General features: G+C 49.6%; 1 protein-coding gene across 1 annotated transcript; it reads right to left on the reverse strand.

Annotated features, from left to right (window-relative positions):
• Positions 1 to 284: 284 nt before the first annotated feature.
• LOC136577941 (uncharacterized) lies at positions 285 to 4,731 on the reverse strand. Its single transcript, XM_066577854.1, has 4 exons — positions 3,977 to 4,731; positions 1,618 to 3,904; positions 867 to 1,056; positions 285 to 418 (listed from the first exon to the last, which is right to left on the reverse strand). The coding sequence occupies exons 1-4, from the start codon at positions 4,729 to 4,731 to the stop codon at positions 285 to 287; spliced, it is 3,366 nt and encodes a 1,121-aa protein (XP_066433951.1).
• Between the last annotated feature and the right edge of the window lie 17,560 nt (positions 4,732 to 22,291).

The raw sequence follows: 22,291 nt of genomic DNA on the forward strand, positions 1-22,291 counted from the left end.
AAATATTAGTTTTGCAGCAAGTTTCTGCATTCCTAACAGTTGTAACTGTGTGTTCTTTGTCCAGTGCAGCCATACATGCTTGACTTAAAGCACAGCATTTAATACTTGTTTTGTTATGTAGTATTATCATATGAGGGTCCTCTCCTTCCGTTTGGACATAAAGTCGTCCAGGTCGTTTTTTTCCTATAAATGCTTGAGTTACTCCAGCAAAAGTCACCCTCATAATTGTACATTTTTGATTTGCTTTGCATGTAAAATTATCTTGTTGTCTTTGCTTAGTGTAGTTATCCCATGACCAAGTCCATGTCTGATTTCCATAAAACGGCTTGATAACTGTTAGTTCTCCACCTGGGGTAAGCGCACTTGCCAAATGGACCATGAGTAACAGCACACCGATGGCCAGGATACATGACCGGATCTAAACAAATAAACAACATATAATTATTCTCTGAGATATACTCTTTCAGTGGGAACATATTCCCATCTTTCTTGACCTGGTTTCATTACAATTACAGTGTTGTCTTTTCCTCGAGCAATCACGTCTGCAGGTTCAGGTGGTGTTTTTCCACCTGGAGCCTGTACCCATACCTTTGCCCCATGATTCAAGGGGTCTGTGGATCCAAAATTCTTATCTCCTCTGATGGTAACACATGTAGGAGCAGTGCCCTTTACTACTGCCATTTTTGAGATAGAAAGAACTAACAACTGTGCAATTCTATCTCCCTTTTGAATGAAAATATCTTCTGGTCCACTATTTAATAGGATAACTTTAATTTCTCCTTGATAGTCCTGATCAATCACTCCCCCCATTATTTGAACTCCCTTCAATGCCAGACCGGACCGAGGTGCTATCCATCCGAAATTACCTGGGGGCATATTAATTCCAATTCCAGTTTTAATTAGCTGCACCTCTGCCTGCTTTAAACATATTTCCTCATGAGCACACAGATCCAATCCGGCAGCTTGCGGAGAGGCTCTGTATGGTCCCAATGCTCCTGCTTCAATTTCCCAATAAACTAGAGTTTGAGCTTCAGCACTAGCTTTAAGGGGCATAATCTGCAATGCAGGGGTAGTCATACGCATCAAAGGAGTTTCCTGCTCTCCAATGGGTCGATTATTTAAAACATTTAGGGCCTCAGTAAGATTAGTTCTCCACTTTTTGTAAGTCCCTTCTCCTAACTTGCGTAGATGTTCTTTCAATAACCCATTCATTCTCTCTATTAACCCAGCAGCCTGCGGGTAATAGGGAATATGAAATATCCATTCTATGTTGTTCTCATTGCAGAAATCCTGTATCTTAGAATTCTTAAAATGTGATCCATTGTCACTCTGTATTTGCAAGGGGACGCCATAATATAATATTATGGTTTGTAATGTCTTTATGGTACTGTTTGCATTAGCTACTTGACATGGATGAGCTATCAAGTACCCTGAGTATGTATCTACAGCTGTACATATGTATTTACATCCACCATCTGATGATAGTGGTCCAACAAAATCAATTTGCCAAATCTGACCTGGTAACTTTCCTCTCGCTATTTGTCCCCTTACTGTATGTGGTATTTGTCTTTGCTGAACATGCTGACATACAGGGCAGTTTAAGATCACTCCTTTTACCAAATCTAACCTGATGGGCACGCCTCTTGAGACTGCCCACTGGTAGGTGGCTTTTTCTCCAAGATGTCCACATTTTTGATGAGCCCACTGAGCGAGCCCAACCAACTCTGGATCTTTACTTGCCACCTCTTTGATGTCTGCCGCTGATATCCTTGCCTTCTCATCAGCGTGATTATTGTAGAGTCTTTCCAGTGTATCTGAAGCACAATGAGCATCAACATGAAACACAGTAACTTTAACATTTTGCACAATTGACCAAATATCCTGCCACAATTCTTTTCCCCACACTTCCTTAGAGTAAATTTTCCAATTATTCTTTGCCCATGTAGGTAACCATGATGTTAAACCATTAGCAACTGACCATGAGTCAGTATATAAGTGGCACTCATCCATGTTCTCTTGTCTTAGTACACTGTACACTGCATAAAGCTCTGCATACTGGCTACTCTTTCCTTCTCCTGTAGTTACCAACAGTTTGTTAATGCTGGGCTGGTAGCCTACTGCTTTCCAAATTCGATTGCTACCTTGATATTTAGCTGACCCATCAGTAAACCAGGCATGCTTTTTCTGTTCTTCGTTCAATTGATCAAATGGGGCTCCCCATTTTACTGGAGACTCTTCTGGTTGTACATGTACATCAAGCTGCTCCATCTGACAAGGTACCTTTGCTACTTTTTCATGTAATGTACTTATGCCACTTACCCCAGTCTTTGCTCGATCCTGGATATACCATTTCCATTTGATAATAGATGCTTCTTGGGCGTGCCCTATTCTGTGTGTTTTAGGGTTGCTATTGATCCATTGCATTATTGGGATTTCTGGTCTTATTGTTACTTCATGTCCCACTGTCAATTGTTCTGTCTCAATCAAGGCCCAATAACAAGCCAATAGTTGTTTCTCAAATGGTGTGTACCTCTGAGCAGCATCAGGTAACTTCCTGTTCCAAAAACCCAAGGGTACCTTTTGTTTACCCTGTTTTTGCCACAAACTCCAATTAGCATACATGTCATTTACAGATACATTCAATTCCACAGGTTCATATTCCCTTACTGGCCACAAGTCTAGTGCCTGCTGTACTACTTCTTTAGCTTTTTCAAAAGCTAATTGTTGTTCATCTGTCCACTCAAACTCATATTTCTTGCGTGTAACTTTGTACAGTGGTGCTAGAATCTGTCCTAAGTGTGGAATGTGCTGTCTCCAGAACCCAAACAACCCAATAAACTGTTGTGTTTGTTTTTTATCTTTTGGAGTTGCAAAGTCTAGGATCTTTTGTCTTGCTTTAGGAGTAATTTCCCTATGACCTTTGTTCCATTGTATCCCAAGAAACTTCACTGACTGTGAAGGTCCCTGGACCTTTGCTGGGTTGATCTCCCAACCTTTAGCTTTCAAGTGACTTATCAGTTTGTCAAGATGCAGAGCAATTTCTTCCTCTGATTCTCCTTGCAGCATTATATCATCGATATAATGCGAAACTTGAATACCAGCCGGTATTTCAAAATCATCCAAATGCTCAGCCACTACACGATGACAAATTGTAGGACTGTGAATCCACCCTTGTGGCAACCTGGTAAAAGTATACTGCCTACCTTTCCAAGTGAATGCAAACTGGTTCCAATATTTTTTATCGATTGGGATCGTAAAAAATGCGTTCGCCAGATCGATAATAGCATACCATGTTCCCTTGTGTTTCTGTACCTGTTCTATGAGTGTAATGGTATCCGGTACTGCAGCAGTTAATGGAGGGGTATGCTTATTCAATTCTCGATAATCAACAGTCATTCTCCAACTACCATCACTCTTGCGCACTGGCCATACAGGATTATTATACTCAGTACTGGTTGGTACGATCACACCAGTATCTAATAAATCCTGAATTGTATCACTGATCTCTTTATCTCCCCCAGGAATGCGGTATTGTTTCATATTAATCACTTTAGAAACTGGTGGGATTTCTACTGGGGGCATTTTTACCTTTCCCACCAACACTGGTCGAGCTGTTATATAAGACTTTACCCCAAATTGATATTTGCCGTCCAGTAACTGTAATGTTAATCCCTTAAGAATATCTATGCCAATGATATATTCAGGGATGGGCACTATCATTACTTTGTAATATTGACTCGGTATGTCCCCTATCTTCAATTTTATTTTGGTTTGCACTGCTTCTACTTGTTTACCTCCTAATCCAGTAATTACACATTTTTGTCCATTATATTGTTTGGGGTTCCCATAAATTAAAGTGGCCTCCGCCCCTGTATCAATTAATGCTTTTACATGTTGTTGGGGTCTATTATTCCAAAATATTGACAAATCTACATAGGGGCGATTATCCTGTCTATGGGCTTGGCCTACAAGTCACTGCTGCTGAATATCGTTTAATTCCTGCTGCGAAAAATCTTCCACTACATCCCTATTCACTGGTCCTTGTGGAGTACTCACTGTTCTGCGCCTCATGATAGGATTTGCTTTTACAAAAGGTGGACTAATTTTCCTATTTTCATTAAAATGTTCATCTTCCTCAGCAGAATCCGAGAAATGCTCTGATTCATCCGAGGAAGAATCCCAAATATCTCCATCCCACTTATCAGGATCCCAATCCACTCCTGCCTTGGCCACTAAAGCATGAACCTTTTTCTTATTTACACTTCCTCTGCGTTTACGATATTTGTATTGTGCGACCCTGACTGCTGCCTTTTCTGCAATTGTACTGTATCTATCTGCTTTATCTATAAGCAAGCTGTTCTGACATTGTGCCATCACCAAAGAACTACGCACATCACACATCTCTTTCTCCAGCTGTTGCACCTTTTGCAACGCACTCTGATATTTATTATGCATCTTCCGATATGCACTCAACAGTATCCATCCTCTGCGGCACACAGAAGCAAATTCTTTGTCTTTTTCTATCTTTACTTTCTGCAGACATCTCACAACATCCACGGGCTCTACACCCTCCAACACATCATCCCAGGGCTCACCTAATCCAACACACTGTGACCATTCGGCAGCCAATACATTATAGGGTGCCTTATTCCACCCTGGAATATCAACAGATTTATCAAAAACCTCTTTTTTCTTAAATACCGATTTTTTAAATCTCTTAAATAACGACATTTTCACACTATGCCAGATTATCAGAAGAAATTCTTCAAATATCAGTTTATCAAAATTTTCCTTTAAAGCAAACTAGTATATTACTCTCTGCGTAATCCTGTTCACAGCGCCATTTATGTATTGCTTCAAGGAGCAAGACTTAGTTCAAATTACGCTTTAAAGAGAGTAAGACACTATAAAAGGTTTAATAATAAGAATTTATTAAAATAAAATGATAATTGAGCATAGTGGTGAATAATGGTAAGTTATTTATATGTAAATGGAAAAAGTAATTAACATGCTAAGTATAAAGATCACAATAACATCACATCATTATCTATATGTATGGAGGAAGATCGCAACTTACATAACTGGAAGGTAGTCTCATCTGACTTGTATAGAACCGCAGCCGGGAAACCCAATTTCATCAGCGCCAAGGCAGAAAATCCTTCTCCATAAACGTGGATCGACTAGTCGAGCGTCCTCATACAAGTCTGAAGGGGTTTCTGCCTTTGCTAGAGAAGATGGGACCTTTTTATGCCAATACCAAAGACCATATGTCTGTCTAGATCAAACATATTTGGTATGCATTGTAAACATAGCCGCATATTGCTCTGTAAGCCATGAATATTGACTCCGCATTGTATGTATAACAACTTGTTTACTCCTCTTTCTAGACCAGAATGTAATCTTCAATGTCCATTATGTTGAGTACACCCTTGTCTCCAAGATCTTCATTGTCCATTATGTTGAGTTCATCCTTGTCTCCAAGACCTTGAGTGTCCATTATGTTGAGTTCTCCAAGTCAATAGAATCTGCACATCAAAAGAGGGGACATCTCTTTCAGATTTGCACATAAAACTGGCCTGGGGACCTACTCAACATAATCTGGTCAAAGGCTCAAGATTGCAATTAAAATGGCTGAATGAAATCTAAATAATCATACATTTAGTATTTTCCCAACAGGGTGACGCTGACCCTCACCTGGCTTAGCTCGCCGGGCCTCACAGCTCCACTGCCGCACCCCCTTGCCGTTGTGGCGGTCGACCCATAGTACCGCCCAATCGTGACTGTAAACCTGAGCACTATCTCTATGCCGCCAACCGCAGAGTCTTTGCCCTTAGGGAGACGCGCGCATTTTACTTATCACAACAGAATGCAAAATTTGTGCCAAAATACTAGCTCCGCGTGCTGAAAACCCTGAAAGAGCCAACCGAAATTAACCATTAGGAGATTGCCATGGGAAAAACAGTGGCTTTGTCACCTGTCTGTCTGCTTATTCCACCAGCTCCTTAGCGTGCGTCACTAAGCAAGCGCTGTGATTGACTGACACTGTAGCTTTATGGTTAGCGTAGCACCACCCGCAAGGCGATTCATTATGGGCATCTCAAAGCAGCCATAGTCCCGGGCCCAGGGTAATGGCTCCAAATTGGCATTAGAACACAGTGCGGCTGGTGGCGCTGCAGCTGAACCCCAGGGGCCTGAAAACTGAAAGAATTGTCGGAAGGGAGTTGATGACGGCTCATCTGTCAGAGGTGGTACAGCAGTGAACTGGAGCCTCCGTGCCCAACCGTATCACAACTTCTATGAAAGCTGGAGCAACAGGGCACTAGAGAGTCCATGCCAGCCCGTATGACATCTTGCATCCAAGCAAAAGGTGGCCCTGCTTAGCACTAGAGCATCCATGCCCCCCGGGATCACATCTCGTATCCAAGCTAAAGGCAGTGAAACAGGCTGCTGCAGCTACCTTCCCCTTCTCCCACCCCCGTATCACATCTTATACGAAAGCTGGAGGTGTCCCAACAGGGCACTATGGATTCCATGCCCGCCCGTATCACATCCTGAATCCAAGCAAGAGGTGGCCCAACTTAGCACTACAGCATCCATGCCCCACCACACCGTAGCACATCTTGTATCCAAGCTAGAGGCGGTACAGCAGGGTACCAGAGCCTCCACGCCTGTCTATATGGCATCTCGTTTCCAAGCTAGACACTGGACCAGGATTATAGATGTAAACCGGCACCTTGTTACATTGTGAGCCTCGTGTGGCGCAGAGCATTCAGGCAGCAGTACACAGTACTGAGCTCTCGCTCACGACCTGAGATGTGCGGGTTCAAACCCCGTGTACGTCAGGTAGCCGGCTCAGGGTCGACTCAGCCTTCTGTCCTTCCGAGGTCAGTGCAATGAGTACCCAGCTTGCTGGGGGGTAGAGTGAGAGCTAAAGGCATACCGCCATCCCAACTAGGTGGATTGTCGCCCAGCGCACTTTACTTTTACCTTAGTGGCCTAGGCTTCCTACCACACCCAACCCTCTGGGCTCCGTAATAAATTAACCGCTCATTTCACAGCCTTTTACTCTAATTAGAGAAGAATTCAAAACCGACAAAACTCAAATCATCACCGCACAACATAGTTCCGTTACACACTGCAATTTTCCTACCGCACTCCCGTGGACGTCCATTTAACCCAAACAGTTTGCACATACAGAAAACCACAGAAAATCATTACAGGCCTCTTACATTCTGCACGTCGCCAAGGCGCCATTTTTACCCGGAACCCGAACGCTGCACTGCCCACCACGCTGTTAGCCACCAAAAACGTAGCTGGCTATGGGTGACGCTGACCCTCACCTGGCTTAGCTCGCCGGGCCTCACAGCTCCACTGCCGCACCCCCTTGCCGTTGTGGCGGTCGACCCATAGTACCGCCCAATCGTGACTGTAAACCTGAGCACTATCTCTATGCCGCCAACCGCAGAGTCTTTGCCCTTAGGGAGACGCGCGCATTTTACTTATCACAACAGAACGCAAAATTTGTGCCAAAATACTAGCTCCGCGTGCTGAAAACCCTGAAAGAGCCAACCGAAATTAACCATTAGGAGATTGCCATGGGAAAAACAGTGGCTTTGTCACCTGTCTGTCTGCTTATTCCACCAGCTCCTTAGCGTGCGTCACTAAGCAAGCGCTGTGATTGACTGACACTGTAGCTTTATGGTTAGCGTAGCACCACCCGCAAGGCGATTCATTATGGGCATCTCAAAGCAGCCATAGTCCCGGGCCCAGGGTAATGGCTCCAAATTGGCATTAGAACACAGTGCGGCCGGTGGCGCTGCAGCTGAACCCCAGGGGCCTGAAAACTGAAAGCATTGTCGGAAGGGAGTTGATGACGGCTCATCTGTCAGAGGTGGTACAGCAGTGAACTGGAGCCTCCGTGCCCAACCGTATCACAACTTCTATGAAAGCTGGAGCAACAGGGCACTAGAGAGTCCATGCCAGCCCGTATGACATCTTGCATCCAAGCAAAAGGTGGCCCTGCTTAGCACTAGAGCATCCATGCCCCCCGGGATCACATCTCGTATCCAAGCTAAAGGCAGTGAAACAGGCTGCTGCAGCTACCTTCCCCTTCTCCCACCCCCGTATCACATCTTATACGAAAGCTGGAGGTGTCCCAACAGGGCACTATGGATTCCATGCCCGCCCGTATCACATCCTGAATCCAAGCAAGAGGTGGCCCAACTTAGCACTACAGCATCCATGCCCCACCACACCGTAGCACATCTTGTATCCAAGCTAGAGGCGGTACAGCAGAGTACCAGAGCCTCCACGCCTGTCTATATGGCATCTCGTTTCCAAGCTAGACACTGGACCAGGATTATAGATGTAAACCGGCACCTTGTTACATTGTGAGCCTCGTGTGGCGCAGAGCATTCAGGCAGCAGTACACGACCTGCCACGACCTGAGATGTGCGGGTTCAAACCCCGCGTACGTCAGGTAGCCGGCTCAGGGTCGACTCAGCCTTCTGTCCTTCCGAGGTCAGTGCAATGAGTACCCAGCTTGCTGGGGGGTAGAGTGAGAGCTAAAGGCATACCGCCATCCCAACTAGGTGGATTGTCGCCCAGCGCACTTTACTTTTACCTTAGTGGCCTAGGCTTCCTACCACACCCAACCCTCTGGGCTCCGTAATAAATTAACCGCTCATTTCACAGCCTTTTACTCTAATTAGAGAAGAATTCAAAACCGACAAAACTCAAATCATCACCGCACAACATAGTTCCGTTACACACTGCAATTTTCCTACCGCACTCCCGTGGACGTCCATTTAACCCAAACAGTTTGCACATACAGAAAACCACAGAAAATCATTACAGGCCTCTTACATTCTGCACGTCGCCAAGGCGCCATTTTTACCCGGAACCCGAACGCTGCACTGCCCACCACGCTGTTAGCCACCAAAAACGTAGCTGGCTATGGGTGACGCTGACCCTCACCTGGCTTAGCTCGCCGGGCCTCACAGCTCCACTGCCGCACCCCCTTGCCGTTGTGGCGGTCGACCCATAGTACCGCCCAATCGTGACTGTAAACCTGAGCACTATCTCTATGCCGCCAACCGCAGAGTCTTTGCCCTTAGGGAGACGCGCGCATTTTACTTATCACAACAGAACGCAAAATTTGTGCCAAAATACTAGCTCCGCGTGCTGAAAACCCTGAAAGAGCCAACCGAAATTAACCATTAGGAGATTGCCATGGGAAAAACAGTGGCTTTGTCACCTGTCTGTCTGCTTATTCCACCAGCTCCTTAGCGTGCGTCACTAAGCAAGCGCTGTGATTGACTGACACTGTAGCTTTATGGTTAGCGTAGCACCACCCGCAAGGCGATTCATTATGGGCATCTCAAAGCAGCCATAGTCCCGGGCCCAGGGTAATGGCTCCAAATTGGCATTAGAACACAGTGCGGCCGGTGGCGCTGCAGCTGAACCCCAGGGGCCTGAAAACTGAAAGCATTGTCGGAAGGGAGCTGATGACGGCTCATCTGTCAGAGGTGGTACAGCAGTGAACTGGAGCCTCCGTGCCCAACCGTATCACAACTTCTATGAAAGCTGGAGCAACAGGGCACTAGAGAGTCCATGCCAGCCCGTATGACATCTTGCATCCAAGCAAAAGGTGGCCCTGCTTAGCACTAGAGCATCCATGCCCCCCGGGATCACATCTCGTATCCAAGCTAAAGGCAGTGAAACAGGCTGCTGCAGCTACCTTCCCCTTCTCCCACCCCCGTATCACATCTTATACGAAAGCTGGAGGTGTCCCAACAGGGCACTATGGATTCCATGCCCGCCCGTATCACATCCTGAATCCAAGCAAGAGGTGGCCCAACTTAGCACTACAGCATCCATGCCCCACCACACCGTAGCACATCTTGTATCCAAGCTAGAGGCGGTACAGCAGAGTACCAGAGCCTCCACGCCAGTCTATATGGCATCTCGTTTCCAAGCTAGACACTGGACCAGGATTATAGATGTAAACCGGCACCTTGTTACATTGTGAGCCTCGTGTGGCGCAGAGCATTCAGGCAGCAGTACACAGTACTGAGCTCTCGCTCACGACCTGAGATGTGCGGGTTCAAACCCCGCATACGTCAGGTAGCCGGCTCAGGGTCGACTCAGCCTTCTGTCCTTCCGAGGTCAGTGCAATGAGTACCCAGCTTGCTGGGGGGTAGAGTGAGAGCTAAAGGCATACTGCCATCCCAACTAGGTGGATTGTCGCCCAGCGCGCTTTACTTTTACCTTAGTGGCCTAGGCTTCCTACCACACCCAACCCTCTGGGCTCCGTAATAAATTAACCGCTCATTTCACAGCCTTTTACTCTAATTAGAGAAGAATTCAAAACCGACAAAACTCAAATCATCACCGCACAACATAGTTCCGTTACACACTGCAATTTTCCTACCGCACTCCCGTGGACGTCCATTTAACCCAAACAGTTTGCACATACAGAAAACCACAGAAAATCATTACAGGCCTCTTACATTCTGCACGTCGCCAAGGCGCCATTTTTACCCGGAACCCGAACGCTGCACTGCCCACCACGCTGTTAGCCACCAAAAACGTAGCTGGCTATGGGTGACGCTGACCCTCACCTGGCTTAGCTCGCCGGGCCTCACAGCTCCACTGCCGCACCCCCTTGCCGTTGTGGCGGTCGACCCATAGTACCGCCCAATCGTGACTGTAAACCTGAGCACTATCTCTATGCCGCCAACCGCAGAGTCTTTGCCCTTAGGGAGACGCGCGCATTTTACTTATCACAACAGAACGCAAAATTTGTGCCAAAATACTAGCTCCGCGTGCTGAAAACCCTGAAAGAGCCAACCGAAATTAACCATTAGGAGATTGCCATGGGAAAAACAGTGGCTTTGTCACCTGTCTGTCTGCTTATTCCACCAGCTCCTTAGCGTGCGTCACTAAGCAAGCGCTGTGATTGACTGACACTGTAGCTTTATGGTTAGCGTAGCACCACCCGCAAGGCGATTCATTATGGGCATCTCAAAGCAGCCATAGTCCCGGGCCCAGGGTAATGGCTCCAAATTGGCATTAGAACACAGTGCGGCCGGTGGCGCTGCAGCTGAACCCCAGGGGCCTGAAAACTGAAAGCATTGTCGGAAGGGAGCTGATGACGGCTCATCTGTCAGAGGTGGTACAGCAGTGAACTGGAGCCTCCGTGCCCAACCGTATCACAACTTCTATGAAAGCTGGAGCAACAGGGCACTAGAGAGTCCATGCCAGCCCGTATGACATCTTGCATCCAAGCAAAAGGTGGCCCTGCTTAGCACTAGAGCATCCATGCCCCCCGGGATCACATCTCGTATCCAAGCTAAAGGCAGTGAAACAGGCTGCTGCAGCTACCTTCCCCTTCTCCCACCCCCGTATCACATCTTATACGAAAGCTGGAGGTGTCCCAACAGGGCACTATGGATTCCATGCCCGCCCGTATCACATCCTGAATCCAAGCAAGAGGTGGCCCAACTTAGCACTACAGCATCCATGCCCCACCACACCGTAGCACATCTTGTATCCAAGCTAGAGGCGGTACAGCAGAGTACCAGAGCCTCCACGCCTGTCTATATGGCATCTCGTTTCCAAGCTAGACACTGGACCAGGATTATAGATGTAAACCGGCACCTTGTTACTTTGTGAGCCTCGTGTGGCGCAGAGCATTCAGGCAGCAGTACACAGTACTGAGCTCTCGCTCACGACCTGAGATGTGCGGGTTCAAACCCTGCGTACGTCAGGTAGCCGGCTCAGGGTCGACTCAGCCTTCTGTCCTTCTGAGGTCAGTGCAATGAGTACCCAGCTTGCTGGGGGGTAGAGTGAGAGCTAAAGGCATACCGCCATCCCAACTAGGTGGATTGTCGTCCAGCGCACTTTACTTTTACCTTAGTGGCCTAGGCTTCTTACCACACCCAACCCTCTGGGCTCCGTAATAAATTAACCGCTCATTTCACAGCCTTTTACTCTAATTAGAGAAGAATTCAAAACCGACAAAACTCAAATCATCACCGCACAACATAGTTCCGTTACACACTGCAATTTTCCTACCGCACTCCCGTGGACGTCCATTTAACCCAAACAGTTTGCACATACAGAAAACCACAGAAAATCATTACAGGCCTCTTACATTCTGCACGTCGCCAAGGCGCCATTTTTACCCGGAACCCGAACGCTGCACTGCCCACCACGCTGTTAGCCACCAAAAACGTAGCTGGCTATGGGTGACGCTGACCCTCACCTGGCTTAGCTCGCCGGGCCTCACAGCTCCACTGCCGCACCCCCTTGCCGTTGTGGCGGTCGACCCATAGTACCGCCCAATCGTGACTGTAAACCTGAGCACTATCTCTATGCCGCCAACCGCAGAGTCTTTGCCCTTAGGGAGACGCGCGCATTTTACTTATCACAACAGAACGCAAAATTTGTGCCAAAATACTAGCTCCGCGTGCTGAAAACCCTGAAAGAGCCAACCGAAATTAACCATTAGGAGATTGCCATGGGAAAAACAGTGGCTTTGTCACCTGTCTGTCTGCTTATTCCACCAGCTCCTTAGCGTGCGTCACTAAGCAAGCGCTGTGATTGACTGACACTGTAGCTTTATGGTTAGCGTAGCACCACCCGCAAGGCGATTCATTATGGGCATCTCAAAGCAGCCATAGTCCCGGGCCCAGGGTAATGGCTCCAAATTGGCATTAGAACACAGTGCGGCCGGTGGCGCTGCAGCTGAACCCCAGGGGCCTGAAAACTGAAAGCATTGTCGGAAGGGAGCTGATGACGGCTCATCTGTCAGAGGTGGTACAGCAGTGAACTGGAGCCTCCGTGCCCAACCGTATCACAACTTCTATGAAAGCTGGAGCAACAGGGCACTAGAGAGTCCATGCCAGCCCGTATGACATCTTGCATCCAAGCAAAAGGTGGCCCTGCTTAGCACTAGAGCATCCATGCCCCCCGGGATCACATCTCGTATCCAAGCTAAAGGCAGTGAAACAGGCTGCTGCAGCTACCTTCCCCTTCTCCCACCCCCGTATCACATCTTATACGAAAGCTGGAGGTGTCCCAACAGGGCACTATGGATTCCATGCCCGCCCGTATCACATCCTGAATCCAAGCAAGAGGTGGCCCAACTTAGCACTACAGCATCCATGCCCCACCACACCGTAGCACATCTTGTATCCAAGCTAGAGGCGGTACAGCAGAGTACCAGAGCCTCCACGCCTGTCTATATGGCATCTCGTTTCCAAGCTAGACACTGGACCAGGATTATAGATGTAAACCGGCACCTTGTTACATTGTGAGCCTCGTGTGGCGCAGAGCATTCAGGCAGCAGTACACAGTACACAGTACTGAGCTCTCGCTCACGACCTGAGATATGCGGGTTCAAACCCCGCGTACGTCAGGTAGCCGGCTCAGGGTCGACTCAGCCTTCTGTCCTTCCGAGGTCAGTGCAATGAGTACCCAGCTTGCTGGGGGGTAGAGTGAGAGCTAAAGGCATACCGCCATCCCAACTAGGTGGATTGTCGCCCAGCGCACTTTACTTTTACCTTAGTGGCCTAGGCTTCCTACCACACCCAACCCTCTGGGCTCCGTAATAAATTAACCGCTCATTTCACAGCCTTTTACTCTAATTAGAGAAGAATTCAAAACCGACAAAACTCAAATCATCACCGCACAACATAGTTCCGTTACACACTGCAATTTTCCTACCGCACTCCCGTGGACGTCCATTTAACCCAAACAGTTTGCACATACAGAAAACCACAGAAAATCATTACAGGCCTCTTACATTCTGCACGTCGCCAAGGCGCCATTTTTACCCGGAACCCGAACGCTGCACTGCCCACCACGCTGTTAGCCACCAAAAATGTAGCTGGCTATGGGTGACGCTGACCCTCACCTGGCTTAGCTCGCCGGGCCTCACAGCTCCACTGCCGCACCCCCTTGCCGTTGTGGCGGTCGACCCATAGTACCGCCCAATCGTGACTGTAAACCTGAGCACTATCTCTATGCCGCCAACCGCAGAGTCTTTGCCCTTAGGGAGACGCGCGCATTTTACTTATCACAACAGAACGCAAAATTTGTGCCAAAATACTAGCTCCGCGTGCTGAAAACCCTGAAAGAGCCAACCGAAATTAACCATTAGGAGATTGCCATGGGAAAAACAGTGGCTTTGTCACCTGTCTGTCTGCTTATTCCACCAGCTCCTTAGCGTGCGTCACTAAGCAAGCGCTGTGATTGACTGACACTGTAGCTTTATGGTTAGCGTAGCACCACCCGCAAGGCGATTCATTATGGGCATCTCAAAGCAGCCATAGTCCCGGGCCCAGGGTAATGGCTCCAAATTGGCATTAGAACACAGTGCGGCCGGTGGCGCTGCAGCTGAACCCCAGGGGCCTGAAAACTGAAAGCATTGTCGGAAGGGAGCTGATGACGGCTCATCTGTCAGAGGTGGTACAGCAGTGAACTGGAGCCTCCGTGCCCAACCGTATCACAACTTCTATGAAAGCTGGAGCAACAGGGCACTAGAGAGTCCATGCCAGCCCGTATGACATCTTGCATCCAAGCAAAAGGTGGCCCTGCTTAGCACTAGAGCATCCATGCCCCCCGGGATCACATCTCGTATCCAAGCTAAAGGCAGTGAAACAGGCTGCTGCAGCTACCTTCCCCTTCTCCCACCCCCGTATCACATCTTATACGAAAGCTGGAGGTGTCCCAACAGGGCACTATGGATTCCATGCCCGCCCGTATCACATCCTGAATCCAAGCAAGAGGTGGCCCAACTTAGCACTACAGCATCCATGCCCCACCACACCGTAGCACATCTTGTATCCAAGCTAGAGGCGGTACAGCAGAGTACCAGAGCCTCCACGCCTGTCTATATGGCATCTCGTTTCCAAGCTAGACACTGGACCAGGATTATAGATGTAAACCGACACCTTGTTACATTGTGAGCCTCGTGTGGCGCAGAGCATTCAGGCAGCAGTACACAGTACTGAGCTCTCGCTCACGACCTGAGATATGCGGGTTCAAACCCCGCGTACGTCAGGTAGCCGGCTCAGGGTCGACTCAGCCTTCTGTCCTTCCGAGGTCAGTGCAATGAGTACCCAGCTTGCTGGGGGGTAGAGTGAGAGCTAAAGGCATACCGCCATCCCAACTAGGTGGATTGTCGCCCAGCGCACTTTACTTTTACCTTAGTGGCCTAGGCTTCCTACCACACCCAACCCTCTGGGCTCCGTAATAAATTAACCGCTCATTTCACAGCCTTTTACTCTAATTAGAGAAGAATTCAAAACCGACAAAACTCAAATCATCACCGCACAACATAGTTCCGTTACACACTGCAATTTTCCTACCGCACTCCCGTGGACGTCCATTTAACCCAAACAGTTTGCACATACAGAAAACCACAGAAAATCATTACAGGCCTCTTACATTCTGCACGTCGCCAAGGCGCCATTTTTACCCGGAACCCGAACGCTGCACTGCCCACCACGCTGTTAGCCACCAAAAACGTAGCTGGCTATGGGTGACGCTGACCCTCACCTGGCTTAGCTCGCCGGGCCTCACAGCTCCACTGCCGCACCCCCTTGCCGTTGTGGCGGTCGACCCATAGTACCGCCCAATCGTGACTGTAAACCTGAGCACTATCTCTATGCCGCCAACCGCAGAGTCTTTGCCCTTAGGGAGACGCGCGCATTTTACTTATCACAACAGAACGCAAAATTTGTGCCAAAATACTAGCTCCGCGTGCTGAAAACCCTGAAAGAGCCAACCGAAATTAACCATAAGGAGATTGCCATGGGAAAAACAGTGGCTTTGTCACCTGTCTGTCTGCTTATTCCACCAGCTCCTTAGCGTGCGTCACTAAGCAAGCGCTGTGATTGACTGACACTGTAGCTTTATGGTTAGCTTAGCACCACCCGCAAGGCGATTCATTATGGGCATCTCAAAGCAGCCATAGTCCCGGGCCCAGGGTAATGGCTCCAAATTGGCATTAGAACACAGTGCGGCCGGTGGCGCTGCAGCTGAACCCCAGGGGCCTGAAAACTGAAAGCATTGTCGGAAGGGAGCTGATGACGGCTCATCTGTCAGAGGTGGTACAGCAGTGAACTGGAGCCTCCGTGCCCAACCGTATCACAACTTCTATGAAAGCTGGAGCAACAGGGCACTAGAGAGTCCATGCCAGCCCGTATGACATCTTGCATCCAAGCAAAAGGTGGCCCTGCTTAGCACTAGAGCATCCATGCCCCCCGGGATCACATCTCGTATCCAAGCTAAAGGCAGTGAAACAGGCTGCTGCAGCTACCTTCCCCTTCTCCCACCCCCGTATCACATCTTATACGAAAGCTGGAGGTGTCCCAACAGGGCACTATGGATTCCATGCCCGCCCGTATCACATCCTGAATCCAAGCAAGAGGTGGCCCAACTTAGCACTACAGCATCCATGCCCCACCACACCGTAGCACATCTTGTATCCAAGCTAGAGGCGGTACAGCAGGGTACCAGAGCCTCCACGCCTGTCTATATGGCATCTCGTTTCCAAGCTAGACACTGGACCAGGATTATAGATGTAAACCGGCACCTTGTTACATTGTGAGCCTCGTGTGGCGCAGAGCATTCAGGCAGCAGTACACAGTACTGAGCTCTCGCTCACGACCTGAGATGTGCGGGTTCAAACCCCGCGTACGTCAGGTAGCCGGCTCAGGGTCGACTCAGCCTTCTGTCCTTCCGAGGTCAGTGCAATGAGTACCCAGCTTGCTGGGGGGTAGAGTGAGAGCTAAAGGCATACCGCCATCCCAACTAGGTGGATTGTCACCCAGCGCACTTTACTTTTACCTTAGTGGCCTAGGCTTCCTACCACACCCAACCCTCTGGGCTCCGTAATAAATTAACCGCTCATTTCACAGCCTTTTACTCTAATTAGAGAAGAATTCAAAACCGACAAAACTCAAATCATCACCGCACAACATAGTTCCGTTACACACTGCAATTTTCCTACCGCACTCCCGTGGACGTCCATTTAACCCAAACAGTTTGCACATACAGAAAACCACAGAAAATCATTACAGGCCTCTTACATTCTGCACGTCGCCAAGGCGCCATTTTTACCCGGAACCCGAACGCTGCACTGCCCACCACGCTGTTAGCCACCAAAAACGTAGCTGGCTATGGGTGACGCTGACCCTCACCTGGCTTAGCTCGCCGGGCCTCACAGCTCCACTGCCGCACCCCCTTGCCGTTGTGGCGGTCGACCCATAGTACCGCCCAATCGTGACTGTAAACCTGAGCACTATCTCTATGCCGCCAACCGCAGAGTCTTTGCCCTTAGGGAGACGCGCGCATTTTACTTATCACAACAGAACGCAAAATTTGTGCCAAAATACTAGCTCCGCGTGCTGAAAACCCTGAAAGAGCCAACCGAAATTAACCATTAGGAGATTGCCATGGGAAAAACAGTGGCTTTGTCACCTGTCTGTCTGCTTATTCCACCAGCTCCTTAGCGTGCGTCACTAAGCAAGCGCTGTGATTGACTGACACTGTAGCTTTATGGTTAGCGTAGCACCACCCGCAAGGCGATTCATTATGGGCATCTCAAAGCAGCCATAGTCCCGTGCCCAGGGTAATGGCTCCAAATTGGCATTAGAACACAGTGCGGCCGGTGGCGCTGCAGCTGAACCCCAGGGGCCTGAAAACTGAAAGCATTGTCGGAAGGGAGCTGATGACGGCTCATCTGTCAGAGGTGGTACAGCAGTGAACTGGAGCCTCCGTGCCCAACCGTATCACAACTTCTATGAAAGCTGGAGCAACAGGGCACTAGAGAGTCCATGCCAGCCCGTATGACATCTTGCATCCAAGCAAAAGGTGGCCCTGCTTAGCACTAGAGCATCCATGCCCCCCGGGATCACATCTCGTATCCAAGCTAAAGGCAGTGAAACAGGCTGCTGCAGCTACCTTCCCCTTCTCCCACCCCCGTATCACATCTTATACGAAAGCTGGAGGTGTCCCAACAGGGCACTATGGATTCCATGCCCGCCCGTATCACATCCTGAATCCAAGCAAGAGGTGGCCCAACTTAGCACTACAGCATCCATGCCCCACCACACCGTAGCACATCTTGTATCCAAGCTAGAGGCGGTACAGCAGGGTACCAGAGCCTCCACGCCTGTCTATATGGCATCTCGTTTCCAAGCTAGACACTGGACCAGGATTATAGATGTAAACCGGCACCTTGTTACATTGTGAGCCTCGTGTGGCGCAGAGCATTCAGGCAGCAGTACACAGTACTGAGCTCTCGCTCACGACCTGAGATGTGCGGGTTCAAACCCCGCGTACGTCAGGTAGCCGGCTCAGGGTCGACTCAGCCTTCTGTCCTTCCGAGGTCAGTGCAATGAGTACCCAGCTTGCTGGGGGGTAGAGTGAGAGCTAAAGGCATACCGCCATCCCAACTAGGTGGATTGTCACCCAGCGCACTTTACTTTTACCTTAGTGGCCTAGGCTTCCTAACACACCCAACCCTCTGGGCTCCGTAATAAATTAACCGCTCATTTCACAGCCTTTTACTCTAATTAGAGAAGAATTCAAAACCGACAAAACTCAAATCATCACCGCACAACATAGTTCCGTTACACACTGCAATTTTCCTACCGCACTCCCGTGGACGTCCATTTAACCCAAACAGTTTGCACATACAGAAAACCACAGAAAATCATTACAGGCCTCTTACATTCTGCACGTCGCCAAGGCGCCATTTTTACCCGGAACCCGAACGCTGCACTGCCCACCACGCTGTTAGCCACCAAAAACGTAGCTGGCTATGGGTGACGCTGACCCTCACCTGGCTTAGCTCGCCGGGCCTCACAGCTCCACTGCCGCACCCCCTTGCCGTTGTGGCGGTCGACCCATAGTACCGCCCAATCGTGACTGTAAACCTGAGCACTATCTCTATGCCGCCAACCGCAGAGTCTTTGCCCTTAGGGAGACGCGCGCATTTTACTTATCACAACAGAACGCAAAATTTGTGCCAAAATACTAGCTCCGCGTGCTGAAAACCCTGAAAGAGCCAACCGAAATTAACCATTAGGAGATTGCCATGGGAAAAACAGTGGCTTTGTCACCTGTCTGTCTGCTTATTCCACCAGCTCCTTAGCGTGCGTCACTAAGCAAGCGCTGTGATTGACTGACACTGTAGCTTTATGGTTAGCGTAGCACCACCCGCAAGGCGATTCATTATGGGCATCTCAAAGCAGCCATAGTCCCGGGCCCAGGGTAATGGCTCTAAATTGGCATTAGAACACAGTGCGGCTGGTGGCGCTGCAGCTGAACCCCAGGGGCCTGAAAACTGAAAGAATTGTCGGAAGGGAGTTGATGACGGCTCATCTGTCAGAGGTGGTACAGCAGTGAACTGGAGCCTCCGTGCCCAACCGTATCACAACTTCTATGAAAGCTGGAGCAACAGGGCACTAGAGAGTCCATGCCAGCCCGTATAACATCTTGCATCCAAGCAAAAGGTGGCCCTGCTTAGCACTAGAGCATCCATGCCCCCCGGGATCACATCTCGTATCCAAGCTAAAGGCAGTGAAACAGGCTGCTGCAGCTACCTTCCCCTTCTCCCACCCCCGTATCACATCTTATACGAAAGCTGGAGGTGTCCCAACAGGGCACTATGGATTCCATGCCCGCCCGTATCACATCCTGAATCCAAGCAAGAGGTGGCCCAACTTAGCACTACAGCATCCATGCCCCACCACACCGTAGCACATCTTGTATCCAAGCTAGAGGCGGTACAGCAGGGTACCAGAGCCTCCACGCCTGTCTATATGGCATCTCGTTTCCAAGCTAGACACTGGACCAGGATTATAGATGTAAACCGGCACCTTGTTACATTGTGAGCCTCGTGTGGCGCAGAGCATTCAGGCAGCAGTACACAGTACTGAGCTCTCGCTCACGACCTGAGATGTGCGGGTTCAAACCCCGCGTACGTCAGGTAGCCGGCTCAGGGTCGACTCAGCCTTCTGTCCTTCTGAGGTCAGTGCAATGAGTACCCAGCTTGCTGGGGGGTAGAGTGAGAGCTAAAGGCATACCGCCATCCCAACTAGGTGGATTGTCGCCCAGCGCACTTTACTTTTACCTTAGTGGCCTAGGCTTCCTACCACACCCAACCCTCTGGGCTCCGTAATAAATTAACCGCTCATTTCACAGCCTTTTACTCTAATTAGAGAAGAATTCAAAACCGACAAAACTCAAATCATCACCGCACAACATAGTTCCGTTACACACTGCAATTTTCCTACCGCACTCCCGTGGACGTCCATTTAACCCAAACAGTTTGCACATACAGAAAACCACAGAAAATCATTACAGGCCTCTTACATTCTGCACGTCGCCAAGGCGCCATTTTTACCCGGAACCCGAACGCTGCACTGCCCACCACGCTGTTAGCCACCAAAAACGTAGCTGGCTATGGGTGACGCTGACCCTCACCTGGCTTAGCTCGCCGGGCCTCACAGCTCCACTGCCGCACCCCCTTGCCGTTGTGGCGGTCGACCCATAGTACTGCCCAATCGTGACTGTAAACCTGAGCACTATCTCTATGCCGCCAACCGCAGAGTCTTTGCCCTTAGGGAGACGCGCGCATTTTACTTATCACAACAGAACGCAAAATTTGTGCCAAAATACTAGCTCCGCGTGCTGAAAACCCTGAAAGAGCCAACCGAAATTAACCATTAGGAGATTGCCATGGGAAAAACAGTGGCTTTGTCACCTGTCTGTCTGCTTATTCCACCAGCTCCTTAGCGTGCGTCACTAAGCAAGCGCTGTGATTGACTGACACTGTAGCTTTATGGTTAGCGTAGCACCACCCGCAAGGCGATTCATTATGGGCATCTCAAAGCAGCCATAGTCCCGGGCCCAGGGTAATGGCTCCAAATTGGCATTAGAACACAGTGCGGCCGGTGGCGCTGCAGCTGAACCCCAGGGGCCTGAAAACTGAAAGCATTGTCGGAAGGGAGCTGATGACGGCTCATCTGTCAGAGGTGGTACAGCAGTGAACTGGAGCCTCCGTGCCCAACCGTATCACAACTTCTATGAAAGCTGGAGCAACAGGGCACTAGAGAGTCCATGCCAGCCCGTATGACATCTTGCATCCAAGCAAAAGGTGGCCCTGCTTAGCACTAGAGCATCCATGCCCCCCGGGATCACATCTCGTATCCAAGCTAAAGGCAGTGAAACAGGCTGCTGCAGCTACCTTCCCCTTCTCCCACCCCCGTATCACATCTTATACGAAAGCTGGAGGTGTCCCAACAGGGCACTATGGATTCCATGCCCGCCCGTATCACATCCTGAATCCAAGCAAGAGGTGGCCCAACTTAGCACTACAGCATCCATGCCCCACCACACCGTAGCACATCTTGTATCCAAGCTAGAGGCGGTACAGCAGGGTACCAGAGCCTCCACGCCTGTCTATATGGCATCTCGTTTCCAGGCTAGACACTGGACCAGGATTATAGATGTAAACCGGCACGTTGTTACATTGTGAGCCTCGTGTGGCGCAGAGCATTCAGGCAGCAGTACACAGTACTGAGCTCTCGCTCACGACCTGAGATGTGCGGGTTCAAACCCTGCGTACGTCAGGTAGCCGGCTCAGGGTCGACTCAGCCTTCTGTCCTTCCGAGGTCAGTGCAATGAGTACCCAGCTTGCTGGGGGGTAGAGTGAGAGCTAAAGGCATACCGCCATCCCAACTAGGTGGATTGTCGCCCAGCGCACTTTACTTTTACCTTAGTGGCCTAGGCTTCCTACCACACCCAACCCTCTGGGCTCCGTAATAAATTAACCGCTCATTTCACAGCCTTTTACTCTAATTAGAGAAGAATTCAAAACCGACAAAACTCAAATCATCACCGCACAACATAGTTCCGTTACACACTGCAATTTTCCTACCGCACTCCCGTGGACGTCCATTTAACCCAAACAGTTTGCACATACAGAAAACCACAGAAAATCATTACAGGCCTCTTACATTCTGCACGTCGCCAAGGCGCCATTTTTACCCGGAACCCGAACGCTGCACTGCCCACCACGCTGTTAGCCACCAAAAACGTAGCTGGCTATGGGTGACGCTGACCCTCACCTGGCTTAGCTCGCCGGGCCTCACAGCTCCACTGCCGCACCCCCTTGCCGTTGTGGCGGTCGACCCATAGTACTGCCCAATCGTGACTGTAAACCTGAGCACTATCTCTATGCCGCCAACCGCAGAGTCTTTGCCCTTAG

Source organism: Eleutherodactylus coqui, chromosome 8, assembly GCF_035609145.1.
Source record: "Eleutherodactylus coqui strain aEleCoq1 chromosome 8, aEleCoq1.hap1, whole genome shotgun sequence".
Classification (NCBI taxonomy): Eukaryota; Metazoa; Chordata; class Amphibia; order Anura; family Eleutherodactylidae; genus Eleutherodactylus; species Eleutherodactylus coqui.

Bases quoted from the DNA above. Each gene is read 5' to 3' on its own strand.
- LOC136577941 (XM_066577854.1), bottom strand. From the start codon at position 4,731: ATGTCGTTATTTAAGAGATTTAAAAAATCGGTATTTAAGAAAAAAGAG. The intron at 1,057-1,617 runs GTAAAAGGAGTG...CCTGCATTGCAG, and splicing joins TGCCCATCAGGTTAGATTTG to ATTATGCCCCTTAAAGCTAG. The intron at 419-866 runs GTAATTTCGGAT...TTATTTGTTTAG, and splicing joins TGGAATTAATATGCCCCCAG to ATCCGGTCATGTATCCTGGC.